Source organism: Trachurus japonicus, chromosome 1, assembly GCF_045865225.1.
Source record: "Trachurus japonicus isolate A0001 chromosome 1, Traja_1.0".
Classification (NCBI taxonomy): Eukaryota; Metazoa; Chordata; class Actinopteri; order Carangiformes; family Carangidae; genus Trachurus; species Trachurus japonicus.
Genome location: NC_140907.1, coordinates 26900431 through 26922962, shown reverse-complemented (window position 1 = coordinate 26922962; position 22532 = coordinate 26900431). Strand labels below are relative to the sequence as shown.

General features: G+C 38.9%; 2 protein-coding genes across 8 annotated transcripts in view; both read right to left on the bottom strand.

Annotated features, from left to right (window-relative positions):
• Positions 1–1675: 1675 nt before the first annotated feature.
• mnd1 (meiotic nuclear divisions 1 homolog (S. cerevisiae)) lies at positions 1676–17773 on the bottom strand. Its single transcript, XM_085783148.1, has 8 exons — positions 17614–17773; positions 16495–16560; positions 16222–16279; positions 13941–14089; positions 11489–11563; positions 11230–11344; positions 4018–4062; positions 1676–1908 (listed from the first exon to the last, which is right to left on the bottom strand). The coding sequence occupies exons 1-8, from the start codon at positions 17614–17616 to the stop codon at positions 1802–1804; spliced, it is 618 nt and encodes a 205-aa protein (XP_085639274.1). The 5' UTR covers positions 17617–17773; the 3' UTR covers positions 1676–1801.
• Positions 17774–19333: 1560 nt separating this feature from the next.
• LOC146992038 (tripartite motif-containing protein 2) overlaps positions 19334–22532 on the bottom strand; it is a 30872-nt gene continuing 27673 nt past the window's right edge. For 4 of the 7 annotated variants that reach the window (XM_085783111.1, XM_085783099.1, XM_085783116.1 and 1 more), the window contains exons 9-12: positions 22230–22410; positions 21608–21678; positions 21115–21255; positions 19334–20325 (exon numbers count right to left, since the gene is read on the bottom strand). In XM_085783111.1, coding sequence (XP_085639237.1) covers positions 20173–20325; positions 21115–21255; positions 21608–21678; positions 22230–22410 — 546 coding nt within the window. In that variant the 3' untranslated portion in view covers positions 19334–20172. The remainder of the gene's footprint in view (positions 20326–21114; positions 21256–21607; positions 21679–22229; positions 22411–22532) is intronic. The other 3 variants (XM_085783124.1, XM_085783138.1, XM_085783129.1) reach the window with 1 other exon arrangement.

Below are 22532 nucleotides of genomic sequence, written 5' to 3'. Positions count from 1 at the left end.
GTTGTTTTGTGGAATAGTCTATTGAACATAAATACTGGGACACTTAGCAAAAATCAATTTTATGTTCAAGTTTAAGCCTGTAATAAGGGTTTAGTTAAAGTCTTCAGTCAGAACGATGACTACGTACTTGACCTCTGCAGGGAGACAATGCATATTCAACGTAAGAAGCTACAATTGATAATACTAAGTTAAAAGAAGGCTTTAAAGTTCATGAGTGACAGCCAGGTGAAACTATGCACAAGGCTCTCTGACATTTAGCATCTCTGCCTCATGAATCATAGTCAGGACACGTTGGGCAGGTACACACATGAACGCACACTCAGGTTACTCTTTTGCAGGTGTGTCTCCAACTCCAACAAACAACGACAGCTAGGCATTTTGATTTTTCTTTTGTTGTATCAGCGTTGCTAGTAGTCACTAGTGCATTTCTCACAAGGTGATTAGAGAAATATACAACATTTAAGAACACCAACATTTGCATCTGGATATTATTAAACAAAATATTATATTGATAAGTGTGTAAAAAACACAAAAACAGTAAACTAACAACACTTTTAATCAGCGGAGTGCCGTTTGTTTGCAAGGATACATATCTTTAGTATAACATTTGTCTAACAACGTAAACATGTTGACTTGAAATGGCTTTCAGATAAAATAACTGGCATTAAGAGACACACAACAAGAAAAACAAAAACAAGTCACATCAGCAGGAACTGACAATATGCTTGCTTATCATTCATCTACTGAACATAAAACTGAACTGATGAGTAAGACAAGAGGAGCGCAGGGCACATTTGAAATTTAAATCGACAAACCCAGACTCTGGTCATAACAAGTAGGTCATTGAGTAAACACAGAACACACAACTACCTGTTTTGCATCTGATCTACAGAAAAGGAGAGAGAGGGGAAAAAAAGCCTGTGTATAGTCGCTCTCAATATGTCACGGCAACAACTTTTATTTTCTGTTCATGAAGAAAGTGAGTGCAGAGGGCTGTAACAAATGCTCTGTTGTGGCGGATTTTGCATTGAGGTGATTTCTTTAGAACTGAAGATACAAATGATTGGTTGACTGATGGAAAATGCATTTGCACACTGCACACTTTGGAACAGTTTTGGAAAACAACTGCAGGAAAGGGCTTGTAAAACAAAAACAGCCCCAAACAAGGGGCATTTTATTTGCAGCACAAGGAAAAAAGGAAGGTTCTGCAGAAAAGTAAATGTATTTTAAATATTTACAGCACATGTAGGCAAAGCATAATCCTAAATGAAACCTATGGAATTTAGTTCTCCTGTTATGCCCAGTGCACTTTTTTAATGAATAATATATATAAAACAAACAACAGTTTAATTGAGATTTTTCCTTTTTCTCCGCCCAAAGAAAGATACAAACAAAAAGGGGGGACAACACAGAGGAAAAACTGCACCAGCATTTGCTTCCAAACCATCTGTTTTAACCATATAAATTAGATCACTGGCAACACAGATGTGTTCGGCGTTGATCCCCTTCCATCATCAGCTTGGCGCTCTCAGTTTTCATGCAAACAGGTGTCCCAAAAGTCTGAATGCTCACAGAACCCCCTCACCCCTCTCAGCTAAAATGGCTGGTTCAGTGTTTTCTGTGGTTATTCAAAGCCCCCCCTCTCCTTCACTCTCCCCTTCTGATCTTTGATATGAATCTTGGTACATCTTTGTTTTTTCACTCGGATGCACCCAGCAAACCTAGGAATGCAGAAACCAGGTCTGGAGGCTTAAACCTGAAGCTTGTAGTTTGTATCTCCCTGTGGTAGAAAGACTGGCAATTAGTCCATGTAGTCAAAGTCCTCAGGGATGCCAAAGGCTTTGTTCATGCGGCTGTCGTCAAAGGAAAACTTCTTCTTTGTCCACGACTTGATGGCAAAAACATTGTCTGAAAACAGAAATCGAAATCAGATGAAATATACCGTACACCTGGCCCTCTAGGGTTAGAATCTGGGAATATGGGAATATTTCTTGACATTTCCAAGAGCAAATCATGTTGCATCACTGCCGTTCTGGTGAGAGTTTAATTATTTTGGCTGAAGATTTTATGATACTTCCTCATTCGCCATTGATAAAACAAGGAAATAATTCAGGCTATTCAGGTGGCTCTAGCAAGGGTGGGGACTTTGTGATAAACACTTATCACATGAGTGCTTCAGTATTTTGCTAATAAATCTTGATTCCATATTATTCTACCAGATTTGTACATGAAGTGGAATTTCAGACACTGTCTAGCAATGCTAATGCTAAAGCTAACTGAGATTGGACTGTGTTTTAATTTTGTTCATTTAGTTTTACAATTTTCCTCCCAATAAAAGTGATCAGTCGAACACTTCTGACTGTGACTCATTATCCCAATTTATTGCAGTAATGCTGTAATGAAGGAAAGCTTTGTACTGCATTACCCGTCTAAAGAATTGATCAAAAAGCTTCCCATAGAGTAACACCTGTCTTATCAACAGCGAAAGTCAATAAAGTGAATCATGCAATCAGGAATGCTTTCCTACTAAGTCTTTGAAGATCACTCTACTATAATTTTCATATCACAATCTGCAGTTAAAGCGCAAGTGGTCAAATGTGTCAGGGCTTGCATACAAAGTGCGTGGGTGTGTCTTGGTGTGGTGAGTCTGCAGGTTAAAGCATAACTTTTTGAAAATGAAAGTGTGGTGCAGAAGGAGTGGCAGCCGCGGGGCAATTCAGCACGTTATTAAGCAGGGTTGTTGTTCGCCTGCGGGGTTCTGCTGTAACCTGCTTGACGAGACAAGCGTCCTGACTGCTGCATGTCACAACCGACTGTTGTGTTGATTCTGGTCATTCATGCAGTTGTTGAGCACAATTCACACTGTACATCCCAGTGCAACACAGGAAAGAGCTAGGCTGATGCAGACAGTGGTGTGAGAAGACATTTTTAAACTCAATGCTCCCTTGTGTGTTTGTTTTGTAGTGTCCACTGCGCGCGAGGGGAAGTGCAAGTCATGTAAGCGGCAGGTCTGACTCATCGTTTCTTAAAATAAGTAATAAGTCAATGGAAGTAAAGGAGGGAACGTGCCAACTAAAAAACATGACTGACGCTGACCAGCCACAGAAAAGGTTACCTGAAGGCTCAAAACACGGCTGACCTGACTGGTTACCATGATCCCTCAAAGGCCAACTGTCTCCTAGGTTACCAACTCAGGTCAACAAATGCACAGAGAGAGAGAGAGAGAGAGAGAGAGAGAGAGCCTAAGTGCTGATTAGCAGAGAGGCCGAACACAAAGTGCCCTTACAGCTTGCACTTTGTGAATGTGATTGCCTTTAAATAGCAATCATTGGAATAAGCTGCGCCACAGTCAGTCATCAAGTCAGTTGTCTTTCTGCTGAATATTCAGAGACAGCTGTATTATTGAACAACACTATTATTAAAAGATTGTTTTCATTAATTCATTTTCATTCATGACTCATTGTTTTATTTCTTTCAAGAACGGTTTGAGCAGGCTGCATTTTAAAACTACACCTTCTTCAGACTTCTCTCCAAAGCCACACCTCCAGAGAACAGGAAAGCGTAATGCTTGTTCTTTTCTGCTGCAACTGTCTCGTTGAATTTAGCAGGCTATCATAAGCTCTGGCTCTGGTGTCGTCTTTTCCATATTGTAGATCACTGAAGACTCTGAGCACGCATGTGATTAGTGCACTAGGAGGGAGGAGCAGATGAAGCATCATGATCCATGAACCAAGTTTTTCATTTTTTGTGAAAAGGCATTTAATTAATTGGTTGCAACCGGGGTGTTAAGAGGATTTCAAGCAATACAATAAGAAATGCTATCCTACCTTTAATTGACCAAGAGTTAGATGATTAAATAATATTATTTCTCTGCCTGAATATTTCTGTGATTAACATCTAATCATTTGTGTCTATAAAAAGGTCAAAAACACAAAGACGAGTAAAATGTGATGAATTGTTGTGTTTCAGTTCCAGACGTATTGCATGTGTGTTGGTAAAAAAGATGAGATGACTCACCTGTCCACCTGGAAACAGCTTCCTTTGCTACAACATTTGACTTTCCTGCAAAACAAAGTTTACAGATTATATATATGCATCTTACAAGATGTCTGAAATGTGTATTTGTGTCATTATAGCAATAAAATCTAACATTATGCCCTTCAAAAATCATTTATTCAAATTCATTCAATCATTTAAATTACATCACATCTCTGTGATGAAAACTTAAGGACAGGATTATTACTAAAATTATAGGTTACGCCTACTTCCATGGAAAATGAAAAGCGTGATATTACAGGTCATAGACGCCACACATCATTACAGTGTGATCCATTTACTAAGTAAACTGTGATTCCATGGTAACCCATATTCATTGGAGACTAATATGCTTTGTGGTTTTTAAAAAAGAGGCCAAACAAATAAATGTTTGATGTGAGAGTGGAGCTGAAAGTCCTCTGGGCACAAAGGGTTTTCTGCAGCAAAAAAAAAAAAGCAAGGGCACAAGACCAAAAACAATCCAGCAGCACAGACGTGAATGAAAACCTGCAGCAAACAATCTTCTTTATGGAGGAAAGTTTCAGTCAGTGATGTGATGTCTGAGTAGCAGCAGCCATACTCTATCAACCTGGAGCTCCAACTTAACGGCACTCTATTTCTGACTGATTTATCTGTCCATCTATAAAACAACAGCAGGTAACATCATTAAGTTGTGATGCACCTGGAATAAAGTCTTTGAACATTTACTGATCCCATGACCGCTGTCCAGTCCACAAACAGTGATTTGGCTGCTGCGCTGGTGAGACTGGACAGCAGCAGCTGCCGGGAAAAACCCGGCCAAAAACATTTGATATAGTCGTCACTACTGGTGGCATGGGCTGCCCGAGCCGCGGGGTAAATCTTTCTCTACGCCGTCTCTACAGTAGTTACAGTTATAAAATCACAAGTTGGTAACCACAAAAAGAAACGGGAACACTGAGAATTTGGACAGCAAGAAAAGTGCACGAGCAAATCTCCAAACAGAGTCAAGGCAGACTGAGCTCCGACTGTTGATAATATATACTTAGTCGCTCAATTTATGTTTATTCATTTTATTACGGTAGTTTATTTTGCAGTAAAAAGAGGAAACCGTGCAAGTTTGAATCTGTAAATTAGTCTGAGTGACCCAAGATCATGAATATTTATGTTTCCTCTCTGGCCAAATACTGAATGACCCAATGCCACATAGGATAAAAAAAATAAACATGATAAACATCATGCACAAGATGGTATACAGACAGTAGTACACATGTGCCAACACGTGAAGCCACACAGGGGCGTGGTGGCTCACTACAATCCAAACATAACAAATGGAAAAGAAAGATCATCACTAACAACTTCTCCAAAATGTTAAAATAGCTAAAAAAAAATAAATGAAAATAAAACAAAATATTACACCTGTGGACTTGATGTCCAACCTTTAACTCACACACTGTCCTACTCATAACACACGTAGCCCAGCTTTGTTCGAGGTGTCCATTGCCCCTCCCAAGTTTGGTGTTTCTTTTTTTTTTTTTAACCTCACCCATTACCACAGCAGCTCAGGGGCATAGCAACGATCGTCATAGCAACATTTTGACCTGCCAAAGCCAATAAAATCAAAATGGTGTCTGTCCACTCTGGCACTATTATGTATATGCACAAGGGGTGAGAATGTGTTCTTCTAATTCATTGCACTTTGTGGGTGATTGAATTAGAAAAGTGAAACTTAAACTAACTTAATCTAAATCCAATCCCCACATTTAAATTATGGCTTAATTTGGATTTACTAAAACAATTTCATGGCTTTTAATTAATCCCACTTGTTGCCACGACAGTAAATTGGCACATATGGGTCTGGTGAACTGCAACTGCTGTCAAACATTTTCAGTGCTGATGACATCACAATAAGGACATAATGCATAGTGGTGTGGGTGGGTGTGGCTGCATGCGGACAGAGGTAAAGGAAGTCAGTCATGCGAGGGTTAACCTACTTTTGATTCCTGATGACAGACCCTTTAGTGCAGCTTTCAGAAAGCAAAAACTAAAAGTGTGTGTTTAGCTTTATTAAGTTTGGTTTGTAGTCATTTATTATTCAGATAATCTTAAGATAAAAAGTGAAATGGTTTAAATGCAGGTGGGTGTAATAATAATGTTGTTGTTGCTTTAAAGATGCTCTCGGTGTCACATTGGCCCCGATCAGGTCTGAGCTCATTCTGCATGTTCAGTCGTACCCCTCGGCACTAGACAAAACACGGCCTCTCATACTCTCTGCATAGCTGCACAAAGCACTCAGCATACAATTCAAGTTTCACTGGAGAGAGATGCTTATCTGTGACACAGCTGCATGAGTGTGTGTGTGTTAAAACAGAAGAAAATAAGACCTGCAGGCAAATGGAGACGGTGATAAAAGTGAAAACAAAGCACCAGAGACTGAAACTTAAGCAAAAGCTTCTCCTTTCTCTTTCTCATTAACTACCGGCTTTGTCTTCTGTCATTCGGGCGCATTGTGCGTGTTTATGCAGGATGTTAAACTTTCAATAACTTTCAATGTCCAGAACACAAGTACAAGCCGAGGCAGAACATCTACCAAGTCGAAGGATTTTACTTTTTACCCTCGCCTCAGCTTTCAGCGAGAGCAGCCAGATCTAGGAGGAGTCGAGGTATCAACTTTTTGTTTCTCCAGATCAACACAAACCACAGAGACACACCAATTCACTTCACACAAATGTTAGCGAGTTGATACACATAATACAATACCCAAGTTTCACTATCAAACAAGATCATATGATCAGTACAGTTTGCTGTTTTATACTTTCATTTCATCATAGTAAAAAAAAATGCTGAATTTACATTTGCCAGTTTTAGTAATCTTTCAGTTTTGACTTGTTTTTGCACTGAACTACTAATGCACACTTTGCTGTATTTCACACAGTATCTAGGGAGCATTGAGGCAGTTCACTACATGGCAGCAGCTGTACTAAAAACATCAGTCCTCTTTCTAACCCCTTTGAAAATAAATAGATCTCTACTGTACTGTCATTTCCTCCTCTTCTCGGGGTTGCCTTATGCTCTCCTGTGAGTTCAAGTCAAGTTCAATTGATATTCAAATCTAAATTAAATCTAAATTATTTATCTTTTCATTAATTAATCTTGATGAAATGTTTGGTCTACAAAATGTCAGAAATAGTGAAATATTGTCAACAACACACTATTTAGAATATATTGTATCATTATTGACTAAACGGCCAAATATTCACATCTGTTAAGCTACAATGTGGATATGTATCATTTTTTACTTGGCATACATGATGAAAAGATGATCTCAATAAATTATAAAATAATGTTCTGTTATTTGAAATAACAGTAAAATAAAATATTCTGTTTCTGTTTTATTTGGCTTATACTTCATTTCATTTCCACCAATGTTAAAACATCAAAAAACATCTCATCTCAGTCCGTGAACGTGACATTATTGTCATGGTTGAGTGGAAACATGGGGACGTGCAGGTAAAAGACTAGAAATCTTAACGACACCACAACTGTCGCGTGTGTATGGAAAGAAGCAGCACACACACACACATCTCTTTTACTAAATGTCAGCTGTAACATGAACACAAAGCAGTGCAGCATTTTTTTTAATACCACCAATACCTGTGTATGTACATTATGGAGCCATACTGTACTGTAAAGGAGGAGTGTAACAGCCATTAAATTGTCATTGTTTGTTTGTTTTATAAGTTTTTAATATCCTGAATCTATTTGCCTCATAGCCCATCATAATGTGCTAATCTTTTTTTATTTATTCTTTTTTTATTTTATGCAACTGCAAAATCCAAATGATTTTTTTTCTTTTTTGTGACCATGTCTGTTACTGTTGTTTTTCTTGTACTGTCCTTTTCTGTTGAGCTGTTTTTTTTTTATATACATATTAAAAAATCCTCCCCAAAATACATAATAAATAAATGAAAGTTTTTAATCTGATCTCGCTAAGAGGAAGTCAGAGGACACAATGTTCATTTAAGGCCACAATAAAAAAGACCAGCATTGTCAGAGTCACTTTCAGCTGCATGGCTCTCACACCGTTGACACCTACGGTCTTGTCAACATGCACGTTTGTGGTTCAACCTAACAGTTTTAAAGCTGACATGAGATCACATCTTGATGTCGAGTGACCACTTGTGATATGTTCGCACTTCCTCGCTCTGCATTTGATATTAACCATGGGAACCTGTGACCCTGCTGCTGCTGAGTGGACAAAAAGCGTGTTCGCTCTCACCGATACAGTCAGAGAAGAGGTCGGCTGCAGGCGGCCGATAGCTGCACCTCAAAATATCTTCTTGAGGAAGATAAACTGAATCCAATTATTGACTTTATTTTACAGGATAGCCCCTTGAGATGTGCCATCTCATTTTCGAGGGGGTCCATGTTATCAACGGAAATACAAACATACATAGTACATTATAATATACAAAGAAAGTAAGCAGAACAAACAAACAGACAAAAAAACAAAAACAACAAACAAACAAAAAAAGAACAGACACATGATACAATATAAAGACACAGACGCCCATTCACACACACACTCACACACTACAATGCTCTATCGATCCTGACTCCCCCCATACAACACACCAGTAAAAAATAAAAATAAATAAATGAAATAAAATAAATACAGTAGTTGATTTGATTAGTTACACTTCATGTCAAAGGGACCTTACATCACAGACAGGAGCGGGGTGTTTGAAGGTAGGTAAACAATGATGATTTGAAAAGATGAAAAGAGGATATGGACCTAATTGAACCAAGGAGATTATTCCAGTCAGCAGGGGCTTTGTATTTGAATGCACGTCGACCAGATTCTTTATTGATTCTAGGGGTAAAAAAGAAAAGTTGACCAGTATGCCTAAGGTTGTATTGTGAACTGAAGGGAATCAAATATTGTTTCAAATATAGAGGGAAATTGAAGTAGTTGCACTTGGAAAATAAATAATAACCAGTGCATATGCCTTCTGGACTTGGGGGCCAGCCAGTTCAAGGACTGGTACATATGACAGTGATGGGTCATATAAGGACATAAATAAATCTACATAAACAATTATACAAGACAGAAAGAGGGCGAAGATTTGTTTCTGAGGTGTTCTGATAACATCACCATAGTCAATTATTGGGAGTATCAGTTGTGTTATGATTCTTTTACGAACTTGAAGGGAAAAGCATTCAATAGACCGATAGAGGGATTTCAGATGAAAATAGATTTTCTTGGAAACTGAGTCAATGTGAAATTTAAAGGATAGCTGTGAGTCAAGCCAAAGACCCAGGTATTTGAATTCTTCAGTTTTTTCTTATTCAGTTGTAATTTGTTTGAAGAAAACCAATTTTGGACTGAAATAAAGTCAGATTGTAATGAATGCTGGATTTGCGAAATATCAGAGCTAGACGAGTATATTACTGTGACCAATTGTCTGAGAGAATTGTTCAATATGCATGTTGTCAACCAGGAAGTGAGGCATTTTCTGTGTGTCTTTTGGTCAACGCTGCACCTAATCTAAAGCTATTTTATGTAACTATTTTTTGAAAAATGGTTCAAAAATGCTTAAACTGGGTAGAACAGTGCATGCACATCCAGTGTGTGAGTCCAGGTGCAGAACACAAAACAAAGAGAGCCAAAAGAGGAAAAAAGATTCCCTCCCCAAAAATGTATTGAGAGTAGAGGGTCAACGTTTCCATCTTTCCAGACTCTCTCCAGACTCTCTCCAGGACTAAAGGAACAGGAAGTGGGCATGTCATGTCTTTGATATCTGAAAGATCTGAAAAAAATCGAAACGTTGACCCTCCACTCTCACTCTCATTTTGGGGAGCATTTACGAACCGTTTTCCTCCTTTGAAAAATGCTTAAAAACCCCATCTGCATATGTTGTGCAGCCTGGAAACAGTACAGAGATTGTCCCATAAAAGGTTTTTGTGTCTTTCTAACCACTTAAAGCAGGCTGCAGTCGGCTCATGACTGGTTTACTTCACCTCTCCCAGGTTGAGCTCCTGGAGGACGCCCTGCATTACACCAGCGCTGATGATGAGGGTGTAGGTGAAGGGCAGAGAGAGCCGAGAGTAATGGTACAGGGTCGGCGAGGAAGTGGGAGGAGCAGAGTGGTGATGCGTTAGATCCCAGCAGCACACTGTGGCTCTGAGCAGCTGGATCCAGGTGTGCCTCATAAATGCATTGAGACTCATTCACACCTCCATCAGAGCCACCTGAACATCTGAGATATCGCTCTGTGGGTGGAGGTGTAAAATATGTTCTTCCATGCCCCTGCTTATATGTGTGTGTGTGTGTGTGTGTGTTTTTAGCACTATGAGTGGGTGTTGTTGAATGGTGGCCAACTCCACTGCAGCGCTGGTTATTGATGGATTTTCAGGCTATTGTTTCCATTAATGCAACTATCTCCCATGTCGAGTGATTCAAGGGCTGAAACGGCTTAAGGGTGAAAAATGTCACCGTCTGCCAAGTGCACCGAGTCTCATTTTACCACAGCAGTTATTTGCCAGTTTATGAGAGGCTGCGCCGAAATAACCCTGTTTATAATGCAGTGTTGTGCGTTTATTACCTGTTGTGAAAGTGCTTCGTTGTAGTTTAAGTCATACAAAAGCTCCTCCGAGTGATTTTGTTTCTTTGAATCGTTTTATCAAAAGATTATCCGCAGCTACAAAACAGCACCATCTGCCTCCATAAGCACAAAAGCTAAAAGACACACAAACACCTCAGATGTTATGAGCTGAGGTTTTTTGTTACAAAAAGATTTTTAAATCTGTAGACAAACAACAGCAGATTAACAGAGCTGTGTTTGATCGGCGCAAAAAAAAAAAAAAACACGAGCCGGCAAATCTCCAAATAAGTCCTTGTTCAACACTTCTCTGAAACCTGCTATGATGTTGAGAGCTTTATAAACAGGTGTGTGTGTGTGACATGACACCCTGCGATCCTTCAGTAACCACAAACATGTCATGCGATGAGCCGAGCGGCCCCGCAACAATGTCACTATGCCGACACTTGTAATAAAATAGATTTATTACAATATCATTTAATTTCAGACAACGCCACACGAGCTCAACAACGAGCAGAGATTTAAAACCTGCTCGGTCAGTGATTGGACGTGATTCAATGGAAAGCTAAACCTTTAAAGCGACTTGTTGTTGTGAGGTTGTGTCCGTACTCACTCATCTCCTCGATGACCTCTGGGTCACACTCTCTGTACTTCTCCAGCTCGGCCTGAAGCTGAGTTCGCTCCTCTCTCAGGGCCTGTAGCTCCTTCAGCAGGGAACTTCGCTCTTTCTGCACACACAGACACACACACACACACACACATAGCGTGAGATACACTCATGAATATATTTCAGTCTATTCTCATCATTTAAGGTCAAAAATAGAGACAGATCTTTCAATATGAGGTGGCAGAGAATGTGGAAACCTTCTTACTGTATCTTGACGTCCTACTTTCGCCTTATCAACCAGTTTCTGTACGGATGTTTTCCGCTGTTTCGCTTCGGAAATCTTTAAGGTAAAAAAAAAAATTCAGATGAGGTACAAATAACTCATAAGTGAAGCACAGTTTTGGTAACACTTCATAATAAGTATTAAGCATTAGTTAAGCATTAATAAATACTGAATTTTTCATTTATAACACATGAATACTCATTAGTATGTAGTTTATAAATACAGTTAGTGCTTAACTCTAACCCTATCCCTATGACTATAACATTTTTAACTATGTTTATAAACTACATACTAATGAGTATTCATGTGTTATAAACGATGAATTCAGTATTTAATGCTTAACTAAGGCTTAATAGTGTATACTTATAACGTGTTACCACATTTTTTATAGCTTAATTTATAAACTAATGCCAGGAAATGGCACATTTCTTAAACATATATAGCAGTTCCATAGTAAAAAAATATTTGTATAGCCCATTTTTACGAACAGTTTGTCTTAAAGGGCTTTACATAGCATCATAACAACATCCTCTGCCCTTAGACCTTCACATCGACTACTAACACTTGATAAAAGAAATCAAATGTGTTTTTGTGGAGTGGCAGTTTTTTGTGCTTCTTGATTTTGGAGATTGCCCACAGCTGCAAAAACAGCTTCACTCACATCAGCTGATAAGAGTCTGTCTGAAAATTGGGCCCGTAGTTCATTGTTCTTGATTTATGAATGTGATATTTCCCTGGCAGACACAAGTTTCATACAGTCATCAGTCACACCATGATTGGACTGATAAAAATACCAAACCACATATTCTGACAACTCAATTTTCCGTCGGATCAAAATTTACAGGAATAGCATCAGTTAAAAGAACAAAAAGAAGAACATGGAATAATGACTTTAATAAAAAGGAAATGCTTTATATTTACTGACGGATTTGGATTAGTAATAAAACCAATATTATATTCAATATTACTCTTCATGACATTGACCTTCAAGGATTAGTATTAGTCAGTATTAGTGGTGTCATCTGTGTCTTACCAAGTGTGCTTAATGAAAAAATTACCAGAACCTATGACACTAATGACTAATGAAAGCGTCAGCAGATATACAATCATACAGAAAGTATGTTTTGTAGTTATGTTATAAACTTGACCTGCCTCCTAAACTCTCATTTCTCTTTTTGTGTGTGTACAGATTTACATTTGCCATCTTAAATAGACAATGGCATTTAAAAAAGGTCTCACTCAGCATAAAGTCTGCGGTATCCTCACTTGCTGCTCTACAGTTCATCGTTATGCATGTGGCACAGGCGAATGTTGATTCACAGAGAGATTGCAGCTTCATAACACTGAGCTTCTGTCCTACATACACTGTATCTGGTGGTGGCCGGCGCTCTGTGTGTGTGTGTGTGTGTGTGTGGAGTCGCCTCCCTCACACCATCTGTGTGCCAGGCAGCCGGAGCGGGAAATGGGTCATGACAGATGACAAGAAGTTCAAAGACGATTTTTTAAAAAACTTTCTCTGATAACAAAGCTCTCACAGGCGCCGCAAAGAGCTGCACGATTTTAAGTGGTTTGCTTTGAATGTAGAAAGATAAAAATGTGAGAGAGAGAAAAAAAAAATCGTCTGTAATTTAACCACTGTTTTGTTTTTACTCAGAGGAACTTGACCGTAATCAGCACCTCCTTTATGTTCTTCTTCCCATTTTTCTCCCCACTCTCGATTACCAGAAGTCTTTTCTGAGCTGCTGCAGCCCAACCTCATTTACTGTAAACTACAGTAAGCAATGTGCTCATACAGAAAAATACATAACATAATAATATTGTTTTCTTTTATAAAATATATGACTTTTGCAGTGAAAATCACAAATAAGCATGTGTGACGTGTATTTTATTGCATTTTATTTAACAGTGCATAATATCATTTAGCCCGTATCACCAGGATACAATACTTTCTATTCTCATTCTCTATTAAAAATTATTTGCTGTAAATTGCTGTTATATATTATATACATGTACTAATAAACCATATAATTAACATTATGTACTTAAATATGTTCTTAATATAAACATAAATGTTATTTATTGTTGTCTGTGAGGCACTATGAAGCATTAGTTAGGCATTAATAAATACTGAATTCTTCATTTATAACGCATGAATACTGATTAGTATGTAGTTATATATTATAAACACAGTTAGTGCTTATCAGTGATGAGTAGAAGATTTTTAACTGTGTTTATAAACTATATACTAATGAGTATTCATGTGTTATAAATGAAGAATTCAGTATTTCATGCTTAATAGTGTGTACTTATTTATAAAGTGTTACCGTTGTCTGTAAACCTAAGTCTATTTCTAGAGATGTGTGCACTGTCTCTTTGCTGCACACTGAGATATGAGGTCATGGTCAAACTAAACTAAAAACCGAGGGGCCCCCACCTGTTTCTGCAGCTCCTCCAGTTTGTTCTTACGAGCGTGTAAAGCCTTACTGGGAAAGGCCCAGTAGTAGTTGGATGTACCCACTCTTTCACAGTCCACCATGTTGTCATCCACCAGGCTCTGCAGCACATCCTTCACCGTCATGGGAGCTTAAAACAGCAGAGACAGACACACACACACACACGCACACACACACCTTCCACATTAAAAAGGTCCACTGTCTTTTATTTTCCATCATTACGTTGAGTTCCCAGCAGAGTTCATGCTATTTGTGGATTACTGATTTGATTTGTGAACGACTGATTTATGGCGAAAAGGTACAGCCAGTACGGGCTCCGTACTACAGCCTGTACCTGGTGTTGGCAGCGGAGGATTCGGGTCTCCTGTGTGTGTGCTGCTTAGAGCAAGAAGACTAAGAAACCCACACATCTGCAGCCGATCTGGCTGTTTTACACTCTTGTGTCAGAGCATCGCATGAGAGGATGTAATAGAGCGGCGTTGCATCGTGAACAGTGTGATCAGTGGTGAAATGTGATCCGCCCACACGTTTGCTCAACCAGTCCGCTGTGAAAGCGAAAGAGCTGATCTGCTGCGTTGAGGAGCTGAGCTGGGTCCTGAGAGGGATGGTTGATAATAATAATAATAAAATAAAAAACTGTGAGGATCAACACAGATCGGCTAAAAGTGTCTTTTCCAGCCATTTGCCTCTGTTTTGTTCAAATAGCTCCACTGCTCTTTAATTACTACCACGCTTCTTCAGTTCAGCCTATCAATACCTGGGCTATGTCTTGCCACATTTCTCCCCCTCTGCAGGAAAAGGTGCCCTCAATGCAAAACCTCTTGTTGCCCCCTCCCCCTCCTCCACCCGTTACTCAGCAGCTACGTTGTGCTACAAGTGAAGGGGGTCAGAAACATATGTTTTTAATCACAGCAGCGAGATCCTGTTTCACTGGATTAGTGTTTAGTCCAGTTTAAAACAAAATCCTTCACAGAACGCAGGTCTGTTCCTCTGCAGCACGGAGCACTTGAAAAGCATGTAGTCGGTTTTTTTTTTTCTTTCCTGCAATTTCTCCCTTGATACTTGTAATATAAGACTCCATGTTGACATTAGGGGAATGTGTCTCACGTTAAAAACCAAAGGCTTTCAGCAGAGCCCTGTGCTATGAGATTATTGCTATTGATAGGTCTGGTTCTGCTTATAGAGACTGAATATAGCTAAGATGGCAACAGCTCGTCCTCGTTGCCATGGCAATTCTGCAAGCATGTCACCACAATGTTTTTAAGAATGCAAGAGGGCGCAATAGCTGTTGACAAAGACTGTATGGCAGAGAGTGGTGAGTCAACAGTGGCCCTCCAACAAAAACGTTTGGGCTCCCAAAGCAAAGATCAAATGTTACCCTTAAAAGTTTACTTCAATTTGCATCATCTTGAGTAGCAATGTAAATATAACACTGTTAACCATGCGTTCATGAACTGTGATCTACATTCAAAGTCTTGTAATTCACTACAAAGCAGCATACATTTGCATATAAAAGTAATTCGTACTGAGCGAGTTTCAACACAACCCCTCACTAACTGTGCAACAATAAATAGCTCAGACAAAAATAAACTTGCAAAGTGTTCACTCACTGTCGACTGTCTCATGAACATCTGCAGAGAGACTGGACAGTAGAAAAAGAAATGTAAAGAAATATAAAAACAGCTTGGCAGTGTGATAAATGTGTATGAAGTGAAGATGCAAACTCACCCTGGTCTATCAAATAGATATGAGAATAATCAGTCCCAAAACACTTAAGTTTAATATATGTTTCCTGGTGTTTCTGCAAGTTTGACTAAATTAGGACTTTACAACCAGACATTTACGACTGCAGTGCATAAATTTACTACTTCCTCTACAATATTATAATAACAAGATTTTCCTAAAATATGATTAAACATGACCTGACCCAGGGTACAGCAGTAGTAAAAATATCATTCAAGATTCTTTAATGCCTTAAATGGTCTTCTTTAAAAGAGCCTGAAGTTGTCTTTACAGACTTCCGTCGCCTGCTGATACCTTGTTTCCCTAAGAAACCACAAAGCATTTACTGCATGGACAAATAGATGCAATGTTCATACTAACCGGATGTGTTTTGTTAGAAACTAGAAGGGGAAATGTGCCAAAGGCTGTATAAAGACCGTTACAACAGCAGATGGGAGCATGTGGTTTGACCATTTAATATACTGTATATGTTTTGAAGTTGATGACATTGCTCTAATCAAAGTGTTGATGATTACTCACAAATGCCCTTTGTCTTGGGGGCGATCTTCTCAATGTCTTTCAGCTGAAATACATCTTTCTAGAAAGAGGATGAGAGAACGAGCTTAAACATTCTTCAAAATGCAATAACTGTATCTGATTATAACATAACAACATTAACACACCCATGCAAGTGCAATATAAAAGACAGAAAAGGGGAAATATGTCGGCTGTTAGGCCTTTTATCATATTGACACAGTTCCCCTCATTAGACTTGTTGTGTGTGTTGCATGGCATAGAGATGGGAAAACTCACCGATTCAAAGAAAATCTCCATCATGCGAGTTCTCTTCTCCTCCAAACTCAGCCCTTTCTTCTTTGACTGTTTGACAAAAAGTTTAAAGGGATTGTTTGTGATTAGGCTATGTTGCCTAATGAACGACCCTTGTTTAGGATGCAAAAAGAAACATGTCTATATAACTACATTTAAAGTTTTAATGATCAGTACTCAGGGCTCCAGACTGACAATTTTTGGAGCACAGTGGCCCCTAACTTAAAATTTCAGGAGCGCAAGCGGAAAATGTAGGGGTGCACATTTCCTTTTCATTCATGATCCTCACACACATTGCCCTGCCACTTGTAATGACAGATAACAGATTATTTGAGTTGCCACTTGCACATTTAATCAGTGTTAAAATAAAATTTTAAAAATGCAAAATTGCTGGTTGCACATGTGCAAGTAGATGAAAAATGTACTTGCACCGTTTCCAGACTGACTGCCCCTGGAGCCCTGAAGGAACATGTCTACAATTTATATATCTACATTTAAAGTTTTATGATGTTGTAGGCTAATAATGAGCACTATTGCCATGTTGTGTGCAGTGTACAGTACTGTAAAAGTGTTGTTGTAGTTTAACTTCCGGCCACCGGCGGCAGCACTGAGCAACACACAGCAGGCGCAGAGGAAGAAGACAACACCAGTGTGTTCATGGAAATAAATTACCAAACAGCACCCTGTCTGCGTAAAACGTATTTTTGTCACTTTATATTCCCCTAACAACGCCCACTTTCCCTACAATAGCTCACTGAGGACTGTGTTAGTAACTACTTCCCTTGGTCCTCCTGAAAACGAATACTGTTTGCAAACCTGAAACAAATGCGTCAGTCGTTTCATGACTTTCACTGAAGTTAAATATGACTGCCCTGGTTGATTTATGGCTAGAAACATAATCAGAAACACGGTACAATTTCGCGAGCTAATTAATTAACGTTAGGTAAATCCGGTGTATCAGCTCGGTGTCGTTATTTGCGTGCGTTCCCGTTAATTAGCTTGTTCCCGTCCGCAGCTGAGCTAGTCTGTTTAGTCTGTAGCGGACTCATCGGTCGTCTCCTGCTTCTTCACATAAACTCCAGGTAAAGGTGAACTTCTCCTTACCATGTTGCTGCGTTGGTTGTATCAATAACACCAGATGACATGAAACATTGGATGTAAAGTAGTTATCTTCTTCTTTGATGTGTGTGTGTTTATAATCCAAACAAGATGAATGTCAGTTACATGATACTGAATTTTCCCGCGGAAGGCTGTGACGATTGTATGTCGCCTTCAGGGCTCCTCGTAAATTTAAACATCCGGTCTGAGTGTAACCTCTCAAAGTTAATAAAATCAGTCGACTTTTAGGACTTCTTTTCACAAGTCATTAACATGGATAATGAGGATATCTGTAGTAGTTCAACTATTGCTGATGGCTTTCTGATTTTCTAGTTTTAACGCGGTTTATGGTCTAATTTACCACTAAACGTTGTCCTCAGTTGTGGTTATTTCCGACTACACTGAAAGGCAACGTTCCCTTAAAGGGCCAGGAGCGGTGTTGTTTGGTTTCACCGCGTGGTTTTCTGGCGCCCTCTGCTGATAGATAAGACAAACTGTTTAATCAACTTGTTGATTGAAAAACAATCTTTTAAGCAAAAAAATATGAATAGAGATATAATTTGTTCAACTTTTTAAATGTAAATTTTCCTATAGCAGTTTCCTGTACAGCAAATGTTCACCTGGGAATAATGCTGGCTATTACTCACTATTTACTGACATTTTATACACTGAACAATAAATAGGTTATTAAAGAAGAAAACACCAAATGGATCTAAGTGTGTATGAGACACAAAGCTGAATAAAATATTAACTAAAATGATTTGTCAATCTACAAGCCAAAGACCTCGACATCAATGTACTTTTGTGGTGCACATTCTTCACAGATTTGTCATTAATATAATTATGTTAACCTGCAAAACATGAGTTGCCTAGTTGGTATTCCTGCCTTTAACATATGGCACCTATCAAGTTATTTTTCACAGGAAAAAACAAGGTTTGTTATGATACATGCATGGCACAAAACCAAACACAAACACAGTTATATTTTTTTATGGGCACTTTAATTCCATTTGGCATTACAAAGTTAAACAATACAATGGAAAACAAATAATTTAACAGGATTGTGTAGAAAATGGAATGACCAAATTCAGGATACCTAATGAAAACTGTGTGCTTAAAGACAAACTATTTTTGACCAAGGCTTTCAAATGGTAGCACAGTGCTTTTTTTTTAACATACACCTCAACTGTTGAACTACATATTGCATCTTGTTTGTTTGTTTGTTTGTTTGTGGACAAATTGTTTTACTAAAATACAACTTGCTAGTAGTTCTACTGATTTTTCCGAGAGAGACATAAGAGCACATGAAAAAGGAGTGAAGGTGAACTCAGCTCTGCAATCTGCGTCTGATGTTGTTGGATCAAGCCTCGAAGCTGCAGCATAAAGAACAAACCCTGATGAGCCCCGCTTAGTTTATTCTCAGCGCTTTAGATATTTCCTTTAGATGCCGCAACCGATTCAAAGATGTTTGCACAAAATCAAAATGTCAAGAGAGGCTCCATACACACACACGCACGCACACTACACAGCAGATATCAGCACATCAAGCTGCTCATGTTTGGTACCTTGATTGATCACAACACACACACACACACACACACACACACACACGCTCAAACTTGACTTGCACGCACAAACACACTCTATGTCTTTGCAAAACCAATCAAGCAGAAATTGTTACCATGTCATTAATGAATTTAAAGTGATGACGGACTAGTCATTTTCACACACGCATACACACAGAGAGACAGGAGTATTGTAATTGAAACAGTGCCTCCATTTTAATTTTCTTCTGTTGATGTTGAGAGGTGTCTCCTTGAAACATACTGTATCTATATATTGTGTGCACAGTAGCTTTTTCAGGTGTGTATTAGTAAAAACAGCATGCACAGAGATGTCAAATCATGCATGAAAGTACCCTGCTACCTACAGTTGGTGGTAGATTTCGTCTTTTATAGTGAACAGGCAAAATGTGAAGAGCATTTAACAGGAAGCAGCTGCAAGTTACTGAAACTATGAACAGAATTCACATTCATTTCCAGGTAACCTCTTTACTTAGATCTCATTCTCACTGAACACAGTGCCCAACCAGGATTATTATTTTTTAAAGAACAAGTGCAATAGCATTATTTTCCAGTTTTCTTCCCCGTGTCACAACAAATTAAAAATATCTAACATATTTACAATACTAAAGTTTTATTTATTTTCCAAATCAGCATAGTTATGATGGAATGTGAACAAGGTCATGGGTGATTCCTCAAAGCACCAGTCAGCAGCAGCAGCAGCAGCAGCCGCCGTCTGAATATCTCAAATCCTTTTCTTATTTTTTGCTTCATTCACGCCACAAAAAAAGAAAATCTCTCAGTTGTTTCCTCTGCGTCTTGGGGTCAAGCAGGACGCCACATGTGGAGAACACAGTCATACAGATGGCATGGCACAACGACAAGGACGAACGGGTGAGAGGGTGAGTGCAAAAAAAAAAAAATCTGCCAGTCGCTCCGTACTAACGAGTGTATGTGTGTTTGTGTACACGGTGGTACAGTTTGTGCGTTGAGGGAGGAGTGGCTACTGCAGGTAGCGGTAGACTTTGAAGCAGTGGTTGCCAGAATCGGCGACCACAACGTGTCCATCAGAGGTGAGAGCCAGTCCCTGTGGGCCGTACAGAGGGTCTGCTGACGTGTTGATGTAGGAGAGGAAGGAACCGCTGCCATCAAACACCTGGGAGACAGAGAGAGAGAGAGAGAGATCATCACTGTGATTGTATTTGTATTATTTTATGTATTTGGGCTAAAACTAGGTGACGCCTCATATGCAGTTCATAGCATGCCTCGATTTGTTCAACCATCTCAGATATAGTTTTGTAAAGTTCAATAAAGACAGTGTTGCCTTTTAATGATATGATCATGACTGAAAAACCATGTTTCATTTGAAATAAAACAACTACTGCATTAATAAGTGGTGTGGGAAAATGAATGAAACCAAAATAACAGAAATTAGAATTGCTTTGTTTTGCCTTGGCAGTTTTATGGTTCAGAAAATACAGTTTGTTTGTTTGTTTGTTTGCTTTATTGAAAACTGGGGTCCAAAGAGGGAAATACATCAACTAGGGGGCGATGTTCCTAAAAAATAAGGCTATTATTAATTATAAATATTGGAATCTTCTTAATTAGCTACTCCAAAAACTAAATATCTTCAGTTGGCAAATGGCAATACAACATTATTTTGGAAATATAATATCTGTAATCACTATCATTACTTCTGAAACTGAAATTAGTGAGTACAGTTCATTTAAACTGAAGATGTAATAGGTTCTATAATATCAGATTCTCTTATTTTCTAGGTTCAATGAAAGAATGAAAACAAATGGTTGAAATACCAGTGATGCATGGGCCTCAAGGCGGCATACGGTATTTACACTCATTACACTGCAAGGTGTAGAAATCCAATAAAAGGAGTGAAGAGTTGTATTTCCTTTAGACTTGATGTGGTGAAATGTTTCACACTGACCTGTATCCTGCTGTTGCCCCAGTCTGCTACTATGATGTTACCATTAACATCCACGGCCACTCCTGTGGGCGCGTTGAACTGACCGTTGCCTTCACCATTAGATCCAAACTTCAGCAGGAATTCTCCCTCTGTGTTGAACACCTATATATTCAAATAGAGAAAACAAATCTTGAGTTTGTTTTTGTAAGTAAGTAAGTAACCTTTATGTCTATAGCACTTTTCGCAGATAAAATGACAAAGTACTTTACAATAAAAGTGCAGAGTGGCAGTACAGCTCAATTTAAAATAACACAGCATACATACATACATCACATTTAAAATACAAAAACATATCCAATCAACTAAAAGCTTGTCTAAATAAAGTAAAGGAGTAAACAAAAGCACATTAGCATTAATTAAAGATAACTTTGATGAAGAGTTGATTATGAGAGGCTGCAAAAGACTCAGATTTTAGTAGTAAAAATGTACCAACTGAATCTGAAGCTGTGCTCACCTTGACTGAGTGATTGTGGAAATCTGTCACAATGATTTCATTGTTGTTGTTGACAGCAGCAAAATGAGGACCTGAATCACCCAATGAATAAAAAAACAAAAAGGTCTCAGACAGATCCCATTCCTCCAAATCTGATTTAAAATGTCATGACGGAAACAATTCATTTCAGCGGTTGCAGAGCTGATGTTTGTGGTCAACATGCAGGTTTAGAGGTATTTATGAAGCATTTATGACAAACCACAGACATAAAAATGAAGACGAGAGAAGATGAGAGAAAAAAAAACAAGCTACTTATACCAATGTATAACGTACAACATGCTACAACAAAAAACACTTGTAGAACACTGTGCAGAAAATCTCTCTGGTATGTCCTATGCTTTTTTTTAACCTTCATTTAACCAGGAATAATCCCATTGAGATTCAGAATCTCTTTTGCAAGGGGATCCTGGCCAAGAGAGCAGCACAGTATTAATATCAATAAAAAACAAAGTCATGTCTTATCTAAAAACTTGGATGAGGAGATCTGCATGGTTCCTGCTGGGACACACGGCGGCGCGCCTTCATTCCACATGCAGGTGTGAGCTGGCTGGAGAAAGACAGTAGGGGGCAGTGCACGTATTACCATTGAGTGTACCTGCAAACTGCCTGTCACCGTTGCCTCGGTTACCGAACTTGGTGACCAGCTTGCCGTTGATCTGAAAGAGGAAGACGCAGCAGGCCTTGTTGTCGACCACGATGATGTGGCCGTTCCTGTCCACCGACACGCCTTTAGGGCCCATCAGCTTCCCGGAGCCAATCTTGTTCTGCAGAGGAGCAAGGACTTTAAATCTGATGCTGATGCATGTATGTATGTATGTATGCATCTGTTCACATCTGTTCACATGTATGTATCTGTTCACATCTGGATTGTTGCAAGACACCATTT

Excerpts from the sequence above, each read along its gene's own strand:
- mnd1 (XM_085783148.1), bottom strand. Across the intron at positions 16,280-16,494 it reads TGGAGATTTTCTTTGAATCG|AAAGATGTATTTCAGCTGAA; the intron begins GTGAGTTTTCCC and ends TCCTCTTTCTAG. Across the intron at positions 4,063-11,229 it reads AGAGGTCATCGAGGAGATGA|GAAAGTCAAATGTTGTAGCA; the intron begins GTGAGTACGGAC and ends TTTGTTTTGCAG.